General features: G+C 36.1%; 1 protein-coding gene across 6 annotated transcripts in view; it reads left to right on the forward strand.

Moving 5' to 3' along the window:
- Positions 1 to 14,410, forward strand: part of TLK2 (tousled like kinase 2) — a 67,417-nt gene that overhangs the window by 51,766 nt on the left and 1,241 nt on the right. For 4 of the 6 annotated variants that reach the window (XM_087945698.1, XM_026682784.2, XM_026682783.2 and 1 more), the window contains exons 20-22: positions 4,343 to 4,454; positions 5,448 to 5,555; positions 6,082 to 9,085. In XM_087945698.1, coding sequence (XP_087801824.1) covers positions 4,343 to 4,454; positions 5,448 to 5,555; positions 6,082 to 6,255 — 394 coding nt within the window. In that variant the 3' untranslated portion in view covers positions 6,256 to 9,085. Of the gene's footprint in view, positions 1 to 4,342; positions 4,455 to 5,447; positions 5,556 to 6,081; positions 9,086 to 12,641; positions 12,828 to 14,410 lie in introns of those variants that run through there. The other 2 variants (XR_015745668.1, XR_015745667.1) reach the window with 1 other exon arrangement.

A 14,410-nucleotide genomic window follows, 5' to 3' on the forward strand; every position in this document is an offset into this window, starting at 1 on the left:
TATACTGTTAGGAAATGTTTTTCTTGTGGGGCTAGGGGACATATAGCTAGATTCTGTAAGAAGGGAAAACAACAGAATACTGGTAATCACCAGAAGGCTAAGAAGAATGTTAGTTTAGCTATGTCTAGCAATTCAATTGTAAACAATTATTTGTGGGTTGTTGATAGTGGAGCATCGCAATGCATTACTAAAAATAGAGGTTTGTAAAAATGTCTACGAGTAAGCAACATGTATCATTGGCTAATGGATGGAAGATGAAAGCGTCTGGTGAAGGTACTGCATATTGCTCATGTGTAAATGAGCATTTAACTATGTTATATGTACCTAAACTGAAATTTAATTTGTTATCAGTAAGGGCTTTAGTTAATCTTGGTTATGTAGTAATCTTTAGGGGAGATAACTGTATAATAGAGAAAGAGGGTACAAGTGTTACTGCTAATTTAGAGAATGATTTATATGTGATACATGATGACCAGTTGAAGATGGCTAACTCGGTTTATAACAATGTTAAGCCACATGATTTACAGCATAGACGTCTAGGGCACATTAATTTCAAAATGCTGAAGCAAACTGTTGACTTGTCAGAGGGAGGGAGTAAAACCCTGTAGTAAGTATTTAAACTGCAATGCCTGTAGCCAAGAGAAAAGCAAGGTTATTCCAGCAAACAGACTTAATGGGTTTAAGACCAAAGAACCTTTAGAGGTTGTGCTTGCAGACATAATTGGTCCTAAGAAACCCAGTTTGGGAGGTGCCTGCTATGTTTTGAGTATAATGGACCATTACTCATGGTATGGTTTCTGCTATCTCATGAAAAACAAAACAGAAATATTCCAACATTTCTTTAACTGGCTAAGATTGGCTGAAAGAAAAATGAGGAGTAAAGTAATTACTTTAGTTACTGATAATGGGACTGAGTTTATTAATGAGATTCCAAACAATGCTGAAATTGGCTGGTGTCAAGCATAAACGTTCTGCACCTTACAGACCACAACATAACTTGTTTGTAGAACGAAGAGGGCAAACGTTACAAGCCATGGCTCGCACTATGTTATCTGACTCAGGTTTGCCTGAAACACTGTGGGGTGAAGCCATAATGTGTAGCAACCATGTGTTGAACAATGTAGTTAACACAACAACTGGTGAATTGCCATTCACTCGTTGGCATGGCAGAAAGCCAAATTTAAGTTATCTACACACATTTGGAGCTCCAGCATGGGTGCATATTCCCTCACAAGTAAGACTAAAAGGGCAACATAGAGCTAAGAAATTATTTTTTGTAGGTTACGAGGCCAACCATAGATCGTTTAGATTCTGGGATCAAGGCACAGCTCATGTTTATTGTAGCGCTAGTGCAAAATTTCTTGAGCACGTTGGGTGGGATAAACTGGAACAGGAATCCAGCAATGATGTTATTATTGACACCAAAGTAGTCCCTAAAGATAAAATAAGTAAACCACGAATAGCCATTAAAGAGGAAGAACAGGCACAGGAGGAGGTAGGAGAACAGGAGCAGGTGGCACAGGTGAGTCCACCAGTAAGCCCTATATTACCAAGACGTTCAATCTGAGTAACACGACCACCTGATAGATATCAGGCTGGTGTTGTATGCCAAGTGAATATAGTTCCTGGTAACTATAATGAATTGAAACTGTATCCTGCTAATGATCAGGCTGCTTGGCAGGAAGCAATGGATAAGGAACTGGAATCATTAAAAAAGTTGGAGGTATACGAAAATGTTAAGGTACCATCTGGTAAACATGCCATAGGGTGTAAATGGGTTTATAAACTAAAGACTAGTGTAGATGGGACTGTTACCCATAAAGCCAGATTAGTAGCACAAGGATTCAATCAGACAGCAAATGACTATGATGAGGGGTTTGCACCTAGTCTGGAGGCTACTACATTAAGGGCAGCATTAGTGTGGGCAGCTAAGGAGAAATACATTATAAATCATTTAGATGGAGAGACGGCATATCTGTATGCACCGTTGCAACACATTATATATTTAAAGAAACCTTTAGGTATCAAAAATAACAATACAATTGATTGCTGGAGATTGAAAAGGAGTCTTTATGGCTTGAAGCAATCAGGATATGAGTGGAACCAGTATATAGTGAAAGAATTAACTAAGATAGGTTTTGTAGCTGGCATGGCTGATCCATGTTTGTTCAAAAAGGAAAGTAATGGTGTAATTTCATTGTTGCTATTGTTTACTGATGACATAGCATTAATCACCAAAACTGAACAAGAAGCTACTAAAATAATATCACTGTTAGAGAAGAAATTTAAGATAAAACAGGAGAAATTAAACAATATCTTGGATTAAAGATAGATAAAACTAGGGGAGGATACAAGATCTCACAGGCAGATAAAATTAACCAATTACTAAAAAGTTTTAAAATGGAACTTTGTAAGCCGGCTAAGACACCATTGAGCCGGGAGTTTAGCCATGGTGATGTTCAAAGTCCTATTTTTGATAAAGATATTAATCAGTCCTTGATTGGTAGCTTATTTTATCTCAGTAATTGATCAAGGCCAAATATAGCATACAGTGTTAACCAATTAGCAAGGTTTAATGCTGAGCCAACTGAAAGGCACTGGCAAGCTGCTAAGCGTGTGTTAAGATACCTGAAACAAACAATGCATTATGCATTGTATTTGGAGCCTAAGGATGAACTAAGTCTAACTGCATATGCCGATGCAAGTTTCACTACAGACATAAATACATGTAAATCTACATCAGGTACTGTAGTATTATTGGGAAAGGTGTTGATCGGATGGAGGTCTATTTGGCAGAAACATTTAAGTTTGTCAACAATGGAGGCTGAATTCTCATGTTTATCTCTATTATGTACAGATTTAGTTTATTATAAGCAACTATTGATTGACATGGGAATTGATGTAACAGATTCTATTGTTGTTTATGAAGACAACCAATCAGCAATACAGATGGCTTCAAATATTGCTCTTAAGACAAGATCAAAACACAGATTTAAGATATTTAAATGTGAGACAATGTGTGCAAAGTAAGATGATTAAGCTAGAATACTGTATGTCAGAAAATAACATCACAGATCATTTTACAAAAGCCCAAGGCTCTGTTAAGCATAAGGCTTGCTGTGAGGATTATGGACTTAGAATGTAAGGTTGTATATATTGTCCTACCCAAAGGGGAGAATGTTAGGAATGTAAGTCACCTAATAGTTGGGTTGGAAAATATATAAACCAGGATAGACATTTTAATACTGTCTCTTTAAGGGAATGCTAAAATTGTAATTGGGTGTGGTTCCTCAAACGGCCATAAGATGGAGCCAGAAACCTGGGTTGTTCTGTTCTGTTGTTCTGGAGAGTGTTGCCATTTCCCTATTGATTGTTTCTGATCATTGTTATTCTTGGATTTGATGTAAATCTGTTACTGAACTGTTTATGATACTGGACTTTGTTATTGGATTATCCCTGGACTGAAAACTGACTGCTTTAACCGTGAATGACTTGGACTGTTTGTTGAACTTTGCTTAACCATTTTACTGGAAGTAAAAACCTACATTTTACTATACAGTGTATCTGTGTGCTGTTTGTGTGTTATTCTTCACCACTCTCACTACGTCTCCCTGTGTGTGCTCATTCTCCTAACGGGGAATTACTTCAACAGATGCCCTTTGAAGGCATAGTGTCTTTCCTTGTAAGCCAACAATCAGTTGAAGCAACATATTTGAGAATACTTGCTGTTTATCCTTTATCACCCAAATTGTAGTGTTAGCCCTAGTTATAAAATTGTAAATAACTCTCCAGAAAATGCACATCCATTAATGTAAAACAGGTTTGAAGGACATTTTTAGAGTTCATAGGTTGAACATACAGAAGTGTGGCATAAAATCCACAACATTTGCATTATAGGTAGTACAGGGAAATTTGGTAATAATAGTAGTATTTGTATCATTATTCCAATAATTGGACATATATTAACAAAGCCAGCTGATTTCCTATGCTTCATTTTTTATTGTTTCAGAATTTTGCTATTTATAGTTAAATTGTTGTAATAAAGAGCTGAAATAAAAGACATTTTATTCAACTTTAAGAAGCAAGTTAACGCAACTTGGTATCTTGCTGCTATTTCTGCAACAACAACAAAGGTTGATGAAAAATTATAGTGGTTGTTTCAATGTATGCCATACAGAACCAGAACATGCCCTGATAAGCTTTAAATAAAAAAAAAGAGGGGAGTGATTTTAACTCTATGAAATTTTAATAATCCTTGGGTGAAATAAAGTCTGTGACATAAATGGTTAATGGTGAAAAATGGGCATTTAAAATAAATATAGCTATTACTCTCTCTTCTCAGGTATCTGCCGCCTGAATGTTTTGTGGTTGGAAAAGAGCCTCCAAAGATTTCAAATAAAGTTGATGTTTGGTCAGTAGGAGTTATCTTCTACCAGTGTCTTTATGGCAGAAAGGTAAGTGGAAGGGCAACTAAGGTATTGCAAAAAATATTCAGTCATTTTAGCCTGAGTCTTATGTGCACTCAGTTATAGTTCCTAAAATTAGGAGGAGTGTGGTAATATATTTTCCATCTAACACATTTTATTAAAAGGTATAAGCTTTCAGGAGCTACAGGTTTCTAAAAATCTTAACATCTGGTTTAAGTGTTAAAGCACATATTCTATCCTGTTGCTGTAACCTCAATTTGTGCAAGTAGATTCTGTTAAAAATGTTTGTGTTTATATATTAACATTTCTGAATTTAACAAATTTGTATATTGCCATTAATACCAAAGATTCTCAGTAGTTATAGTAATACATATTAACATTAACGCTTCCATGGTTAAAATGTTAGATCTACATTATATATAAAACATGGCTAACAAACAATATGAATATTTTGAAGACTTCAGTTATTTATTTTTATTCATGAAATGTAATATTTTTAAAAATGTTGATTGGCTGTCTAACTCATAAAGAAATTCTGATGAAATTTGGGAAAGGAGAGATGATATAAAGGAAAATGAGAGGATTTTAGAATAAATATATTTGGAATTTGATTAATGATTACAGCTAGCAGTTTTATTTCACACTTCAAATGCAATTCAGTTAGTGAAGAAATTCAGGTAAAGCATTCTCCACGGATATTGGCCAACCTTTGCCTAGACACATCCAGCAAAGGAGAGCCACGATTTTTCTTGTTAATTGGTTCCACTATTGAACTGCTCTTACTACTTAGGTGGTGTTCCTACCATTCAGCTTTCTTACAACAACTTGACCATTATTCCATGCCTGGGACAATAGTCTTCTGTATGGTCTTTTTCAATAGAGCAGAATGTTTTCATATCCCTTCTTGTTCATCTTTTCTCAAAGCTAAATACACAGCTCCCTCATTTTCTTCTCCTATAATTTTTTAGTTCTGTAGTCATCCTTGTGTCCCTTTCTTGTACTTTTTCTCTTCTTCTGCAGCCCTTTGGTCACAACCAATCTCAGCAAGATATCCTGCAGGAAAACACAATCCTTAAAGCTACGGAAGTACAATTTCCTCCTAAGCCAGTGGTAACGCCAGAAGCAAAGGTAAAAAGAGTTATATTTGGTACAGGGAAATAGGATTAGTCTGCTTTTAGGGGTTTGTTTAATTCTTCTATTGGAGGAAAAAGCACTGAATTGTTGAGTCTATTGATCATTTGGATTGCTTATCATCTACTTCTGACTGAGAGAAGGAAAATGTTTTTGCATTCCATAAACCTGTTATCTGCCTATCTTTCTTCCATGGAGCTAAGTTCTTTAAAACAGATAAAAGACCAGTGAAATAAATGTAGGGAAGCTGAAATAAATGTTGAATAGCTGCCTTTCAAACAGATTTTTTAAGAGGAATGCCTGTAGCCCAAATGGAAACTTGACCTGGAGAAATCTATCTGGGGAAAATTTCATACAGCATGGGAAGATTTTTCTATAGCTTTAATTTGCTATAACACTTCGTTAACATAAAAAATTGATTTCTTTTTGCTAGTCCTACTAGCTTCTTCCCTTTATAAAAGGGGGACAGTACCAATTTTTATTTCTGGTGCCTATTTTCTCCTTGTGTTTTATTATTTTTTAGGCATTTATTAGGCGCTGCCTGGCATATAGGAAGGAAGATCGGATAGATGTCCAACAATTGGCATGTGACCCCTATTTGCTTCCACACATCCGCAAGTCTGTATCAACAAGCAGCCCAGCTGGAGCTGCTGTCGCCTCAACTTCTGGATCTTCTAATAACAGCTCATCAAACTGAGCAGGAACAATAGGTCAAAATATATATATAACTGGAACTGCAGAAGGAAATGGAGAGAGTCAGACATGTTTTGAGGTGCAGCCTTGGGATTGGCAAGAAGTCCACAAAATGGCTCCAAGAAACCAGGATCAGGTTCTTTGTTTTTCTCTTGCATTCTTGTCCCATCCGTAGAGCAAGGCATCATTGATTCTCAGCAAGGATTATGGCAACTTAAGCTAAGTAGCCAAGGAAAAGAAGATTGGTCTAGTGCTAAGCAATTGCGAAGGCACTATCTGCTCTGGGCAGTGAAAGGAGAAAGATGGTTCTATGTTCCGTGAACTTCCAAACACTATGGACCCAGAGTGCGGTTCCATGATGCAGGGTGCACACACTTAGTGTGAAGAAATGTGGTTTTGGTGGCAGGGTAAAGAGGCTGGAGACAGTCTACCATCAATATTTAATTTTTTTTTCTTTTTTGTTAAGACTACATCTCATTGGAGGAAAGGGGGAGAAACCACATAGGTCAATGGTATGAGGTTGCACTGAAGGTTGGCATAGGATTTTTGTGCTCTCTACAAAAGAGTGCAGTGTCCTGCCTATTGATAGCACCAGCATTAATTAGCATGTTATCCCAAATAATTTCATCTTTAGTAACAAATTTGTTTTTTGGATACAAGATGAATTAAATAGCAAGTCAGCGTGGCAGGAATTTTTCCTTAGAGTGACTTCATAATCTATGAGAAAGGAATGCAATGCAGAATTTACATAACAACTGTGAGCTTAGATTTCTCTTCCCTTTCAACATCCTAAGAAAGTTACTATTTTGTCAGGAATTTGACAATTATCAGCTCTTCCCTTTGAACAAATGTAGAATTTCTCCTTTTTCTTTCTTTCTCCACCTAGTTCTTCAATCCATTCATTGGTGTTTACTTTAGAAAACTCTGCTCTCTTTAACATGCATACAAATGCTGGCTCTAGCAAATTCTTTAGCCAAAGTTCTTACCCTTCCTAATTTTCCGTATTTGCTTTTTGCATTGTTTTGAATGCATTTGCTGCATTTACATCTCGAAGGAAGTGTATGTAGAAGAGGCAGACTTTTCTAATCTTCTGTCTTGTGTTTAATTTTTTTCTCAGTTAAGAAGTGGGTTTTTAAAAATATTCTTTACTTTTTCATCGTCTAAAAAAAAACCTTAAAAACCAAAGAAGAATCCAGTTGCTTGAAACTTGTGGCAAAATGTTACTCCTGCAAATAGCTGAAAGGATGTTTGCTGCGAATTATTTGAGCAGTACTGTATGATCAAGTACCCTGGCACAGACCTCAGTTCTTCACTTACAGCTGATGATTCTCAGTCCTCCCTTAACTTCTTATAGGTACTAGTACAAACGGAAGCAGCCAGGGGCCAAACATTTTGAAAGTCAAGAGAATTAGGAGGAGAGAGTAAAATGGACATAAGGGCTTTGTATGTAAACTATTATGAGGATGTCCTTTGGCTACATTTGCAGATCAGGTGATTAAGACCTGGTTGTTAAATCTATTTGGGGTCCCCACCCTTCCTTCTGAAGCAGCACAGTGCATGCACCCATTCGGTCAGAAGATGATCCTCATACTTAAATGGAATTAAATAAGCCGGTATGAAGAGTAAGGAAACACAACATGTCACCATCACAACTGAAGATACCATAAGAAAGCTCATATTTCTTATGGTCATCTTTAAAATAATCTCCCCCCAAATAGAGGCTATATGACTACCTTTAGAATGGGAGTTTGTCATCAGTATGAAATAATATGTTGTCAAAGCTTTGAAGGACCGTGTCTTCCTTTTTTCTTTCACTCTCAATCATAGTTCTTGCTTCTTTTCCTAGACAAACAACTGATACTTAAGCATCTTTTACTGGAGATAAAATGTAAGCAGTTTCCAGGATTATCTAGATTTCTAGTGAATCACATCCATTGCACCTATTTCTTCCAATAAAGTTGTTAATTACCACTGAAAGCCTATTGGAAACAATAGGTCTTTTTTTGTTTTGTTTTTCCCTTGTCCCAGCTTTCAATTTGCTTTCTTGTCTTAAAAGAAGCCAACTCACATGTCTGTTTTTTTCAGGGTTCACATGTGCCATGGTTGCTTGTAGCTCTTTCACCAAAATACAGCTCATATTAACTTGTCAAAATACACAGGCAGAAATGACTGCTGCCATAACAAGATAGGGCTCCTTTCAGCTTGTTTGGACAGTAATGGTTGACCCCTTTATCTCATCTATTTTGGGATAGGGTCTTTCCATGGCTGAATGCAAAATATAAAAGATTGTCCATGTCAGTGCTCAGGTCTAACATTGTAGTCTTTTGCTCTCCAGATTTCTTACTTGGAAAGATAGATAGAAATCTGCATTTCATAGTTTATCATTTAGTTGATTCTTGATCATTAGCATAAATCCTATCCCAAATAAAACTTACAGTACTTAATTTTGCTTTAAAAGAAATCTCAATCAATCATAATGTTTAAAATCACAATATGACTCCCCCCCTCCTCCTCCACTCACCCATTAAATAGTAGCTGTCTGATATATTTATTCATGGTACCTGAGCAGAAATCTCCTCTTTTCATGGAGTTCATCACTAAACCAGGCTAAATCACTTTGGAAGAAAAATACAGACTGTGAGTTTTTCATTTCTTTAAGCGGTTGCTGAACTGTTTTATTTTGGGTATCCAAGCCTTTTTGTTGCCACACTGTTCATTTAACTGAAAGGGAAAAAGAAAGGTGTATGGATTTGTAACTTGAAACTAGGCCAGACTGTTTTGGCTTTGCCCTACAGACAAAAATATGGATATTAAACACGTTTTCAAAAATGCAATCTCTTCACTTGCCTGGTTTTATATTTAAGATGTGTTATTGTTATGGGAGGCATGAAAACCACAAGCTGTATAAAAGACACTCATTGGTCCTGATGAAACAATATAAGCAAATAGTTTGTTGCAGTCCACAAAAATTTTAAGAAGATGTAGTTTCCCTTCTCTAATAGGAATAGGAAGATCTGATAGATTTGTAAGTCAATTGTAAAAATGAATGTGAACAGAAATGAAGTGCTACCTTCCCTTGAATATAAATAATCAATGATTCCTCAAATACCAAGAGTTTTGAATTGGAAGCCAAGTCCATGATGCTGAGAAAATCTCCATGATTGTTTGCCTTAAAAGTTCTTGTATCAGAAGCGCCTAATGAAATTTTAGAACTTTCTCCAGATAGATATTTGGACAGGACTTCTGTCCCCAATATAATATAGGCCACTCAATTCCTAAAGGCAGCAACATACTGAATTCCTGAGCTAATAACCATTTTTACTAATTTTACAGTTTTTCCCAATAATAGTAAAGATTGTTCCCAGAATTGAGCTCTTTACTTTGAAAAAAAAAAATCCCCATCCATTAGTGCAGAAATATAATGATAAGAGCCCTACAACAGACTAAGCATGACTGCGTAAAGCTGTGCATATTTCAAAAATTATTGTATTGAGAAACTGCTTTGGACCTCACTTAAAACACAGCTCCTCATTTCTATTGATTAAAGATATCTTCTGTTTTTCACACTTGCATCAGAGTGATGCCACTCTTTAAGGAAGATGATTAAAACAGTAGCAAATGATTCCTTTGATTTTGCTTTAGAGATGAACTTTTATTTTCATCTTTGTGTATGCAGAAACCAAAAAAAATCAGGCAGAGAAGTGTTGTTCTCATGTAACATTTAAAATAATTTCAACTCATTTTGAAACTTACAAAATCCTTATAATTTTTTTAACTTGTGAGATCCCCGTCTGTTCCCCGATAATTACTGGCATTATCATTTCCAAAATTATATACTACTGGAATGTAGTTCATTGTAACTTCTTGCAGCATATTGTTTTAATTTTTTTCCCCCTACAATATTTTATTTTCCGTTTCCTTTGAAAAAGGAAGGTAAATTGTCAACAAGGTAAAAATAGGAACATAGTATAATGAACAGGAACAATATTCAAATTATTACATTTATCATATCTGTAACCTTCAGCTGGATGAAATGGTGCATCATAGGGCAAAATCTAGTGAAACTTAAAAAATGATGGAATCATTACTCCTGAGGGAATGAAATTTGAGAAAGTTGTGGCTGTGTCAGAGCTGCAGAGCTGCTACTGCAATCATGTGGTTCACATTTTCAAAATTCCATGACATTTTCCCAGCCACTTGTGCAATCCCTTAATTCTCCAGTAGCCATAACCTGCCTGGCTGGAAAGGGAGAGAAGGGAAATGAAAGAAAAAGGAGGGAGGGAGTAAGGAAAAAAGGATAGAAGAAAGGAAAGAAAGATTTCTAATGCTCACTGCCAGATTCCCAGAAGAGAATTCAGTGGGGAAGCCTTTTAGGAAGTCAGAAGTAGGTCTCCTACTGATTGTTTATAATCCTGTTTAAGCAAACATCTGAAACGATAATATGTGATCCTTATTTGCAAACAAGAGGAGATTGGCTTGACATCTTCCCACAAGTGAATTGGAACACTTGCAGGGAGAAAGTCAGTTGGGATCATGTTACAGCGGCTGATGGTGGAAGCATATCAATGCCTTTGGACTTGCAACTTACTTCCTAGGAAACTTGCCGGAAAGGTTGCAAGTTGCAACTATATTACACAAATATATACAAGAAAATGCTTCAAAATGCAAGAAAGATCCCTTTTCATGTATCCAATGTAAATCTATGTAAATTTATGGTTGGGCAAAGTTTCCCAGCCACCTTACCCTCCACATGAAAACTGCAATTATAAGCCCTCTACTAAAACTGCCCACACTTAGCCCACAAGAGTTGAAAAATTATGTTTCATCTATTTCTGGAGAAAAAAAATAAGATTGCCTTGCAGCTTCAAACAAATATAGCCGATAAAGTATATAGGACCTATTTCAATCTGGCTTTTGGCTACAGAATTGTAGCAAGATGGGGACTGCAAGTACTGATGGGGGAGTCCTTATTAGGCTTATTAGGAATTATTACTGAGGAGGCCTGTCATATTACAGGTGCCTCACAAACTTCATGAAATACATGAACTTAGGGCAGGCATCCTGATCAACACACAGTATGTTCAATGCTTGTAAGTGCTGTCTAAAATATCCCAGTGCTGCACAATAAAACTCTGTAACACAAATGCAAGAGTATAAGTCTACTAATTATCCTGGACCTTTTTGCAAATATACATTGACATGTACATTTTCAGTATATGTCAATTACAGTACTTTCTGGATCACATGATACAATATTGTACAGTGGTGTCACGAGGTACCATTACCCAATAGTTCCAATCCTTCATACCCAAAACTGATGCAGGACAGTTATTATTGATCAATATTTACCCAGCTGACCCACTTATTCAGAATCTACATCAGGGCTCCCCAATCTTTTTGGTTCCACAGACTGACCTTTTCAACAGTGGGGAGTAGGGGTGTGTGAATGGTTTTGCATGTGCAACGTAAATGCCATGCATATGCTTTATAGCTCGCCCACTACTTCAGTGGCCCAGTTCTCAATGGGGTCCTGGGGTTGGGGACTCCTGATCTATATGAAAACATTTGGGGGAAATGTCAGAGCTTTGGAATGGGATGCCAACATTATACTAATGATACTTGGTTCCATTCCTCCTTTTTTCTCTTTTCTCGTTTTCAAATTCGCTAAGTATGATGATAGTCTGAGTGAAAGTAAAAAGAGAGAGAAGACAAAGGTGCAAATAAGTAGGAAACTACAATTATTGTCTAACGTTTAGTCAAATTTGGACCAGATTGTATTTCTGAAAGAGCAAGTCCACAGTCCGGGAATTCTCCTTAATCCTCAGCTGTCACTGAATTCTTAGATGACAGCTGCAACAAGGAATATTTTCACACGATTAAACCTAGCATGCCAACTATGAAACTTTCAAAGCTAGTGAAGATTTGCTGAAGGTCGTCCATACCTTAGTTCCATCCTATCTTGGCTATTGGAACATGTTGAATGTAAGGCTATCCTTGAAAAGTGCCCAAAAATTCCAATTGGTGCAAAGTACAGCAGGTAAGCTTAATAACCAGTAGAAACTAGGATCACATTATGCCTTGGATCGCATTGGTTCTTAGTTGTTTTCTGAGCATAATTTAATTTGGGACCTTATTACCTAAAGAATCATTTCTTTTGTTAAGTACCTCTGTCTAACTGTCAGGATCTCCCTGAGAATACCTTTTGATAATCTTCCCCATCTCACTATAAGAGGCTCTAGACTTTCTGCATTGCTCTAAAATAATAAAATGTACTGGTAGTTCCTTAGCTGTATTTGGACTTCTCTCAATATTTAATTCTCTTGTAGGTGTTTAATACATGATTTTAACATTCATTTACGTTTTTAATCTTTTACTGTGCTCTTCATTTAGCCACCTTCAATGGCTAAAACAGGAATAACAACAATTGCATGAGGCGAATGTATTGCTAATTCTTCAAACCATCATCTCACTGAAAAAGAAAGATCAAGCTGTATCTCATCATCATACTCTACAAATCTATAACACCTCAGAATTGTTGGATCTCATATGTGAGTGATGAGAAGACTAAGAGCTTAGGTATATAAATCTTGATACTTAGTTTTCTTCACCTGACTGGAACTAGAAGTTTCCACTTCACTTTTCATATTGAAAGTCTTCTTAAAGACAGTTCTCAGTAGTCATAAATAGAGGTACTTGAGTATTGCCCTCTGTCCTTGTATTCAAATATACCCATCTACTAACTCATCTTCTAAATTAAATCCCTTCTTTCTAATAAAGGTTTAGGCAGATAAGTCTGTCAACTGTCAGAGAGCTCATCCCATGTTATCCAGGTTACTCATGTTTCCTCTGAATCATGTTAAGAATAAAGAAAAATTCCAGTATCTCTTTTTCCAGTTAAATCAAGAACAAGGATTCTAGACTAACACAAGTACTGGTTTTGGAAGGACTTTCAAGGTTGTATCTCTGAAGAGAAATATTCCAAATCCATAAGCACTGATCTAAAGACAAGCTAATTCTGAGGTGTTAGAATCTGAAAAGCTTCTAATTCAACCTTTAAAACATGCAGATGATCAATAGTGTTGAATTTTAAACTAAAATAGAAACTAAGTTTAAATTTGTTAAATGGAATTTTTAATTAAGCTCAGCTAAGGTTCTTTTTCTGATTAGAAGTTATACTTTGATTTTTAAAGAAAGTTAATTATTCATGAGATGCAGGAAGCATACAGGTAGTCCTCAGTTTACGAACAACTGAGCCCAAAATGTATGTTACTAAGTGAGACCTTTGTTAAGTTAGTTTTGCCCCATTTTATGACCTTGCCACAGTTACTAAGTGAATCATTGCAACTGCTAAGTTAATAACCCGAATGTTAAGTGAATCTGGCTTCCCCATTGACTTTGTTTGTCAGAAGGTCACAAACATTTATCACATGACTCCATCATAAATATGAACAAGTTGCTAAGCATCTGAATTTTGATAAAGTCATCATGAGGATGCTACAATGGTCATAAGTGTGAAAAACAGTTGTAACTCAACTTTTTTTCAGTGCCATGGTAACCTTGAGTTACAATAAACAAACTGCTGTAAGTTGAGGACTACCTATATAAAAATCAGGAATTTTTTTGCCAGAAATTGTCCTGCTCAATATGAAGATTTGCCATTAAATTTTAGCATGCAGTTTAGAAGCGGGGGACAAAATGTCCCAAAGTCTGCCTGCCTCTCATTTACCTTAAATCAACTTAAACTTTAATTGGAATCAGTTTTCTTCAGTTGATGCAATTTTCCTTTGAAGAGGCAGTAAAAACTAAACTTATAACTCTTAAAAGCTAAATTAGATGTGATATTAATAAAGAATAAAAATGATCATTGAAATAATACTCCAACTCAGTGTTGTAGTGCTTTTTCTAAGTTCCACTTGCATTCCATATAGTGACATATCATAATGCAGGTGATCAAGTAAATGTTACTGGATCTCTTGATAGCTCTGGTGTGCATATTGGATTACATCCAAATTAAGTCATACTTTAGTCTTCAGAAATGAATAGGTCTTACTAGCTTACTCCATAAACATCTATGAAACTAAAGCAATATTCTTTAGTACAGTTGTAAAAATCCATCAGTAAAGCCATCAAGTCAGGAGCCAAACACAAAATTAGGATCA

Source organism: Notechis scutatus, chromosome Z (assembly GCF_049901735.1).
Source record: "Notechis scutatus isolate UNSWTSFEM ecotype Mainland chromosome Z, rNotScu1.2, whole genome shotgun sequence".
Classification (NCBI taxonomy): Eukaryota; Metazoa; Chordata; class Lepidosauria; order Squamata; family Elapidae; genus Notechis; species Notechis scutatus.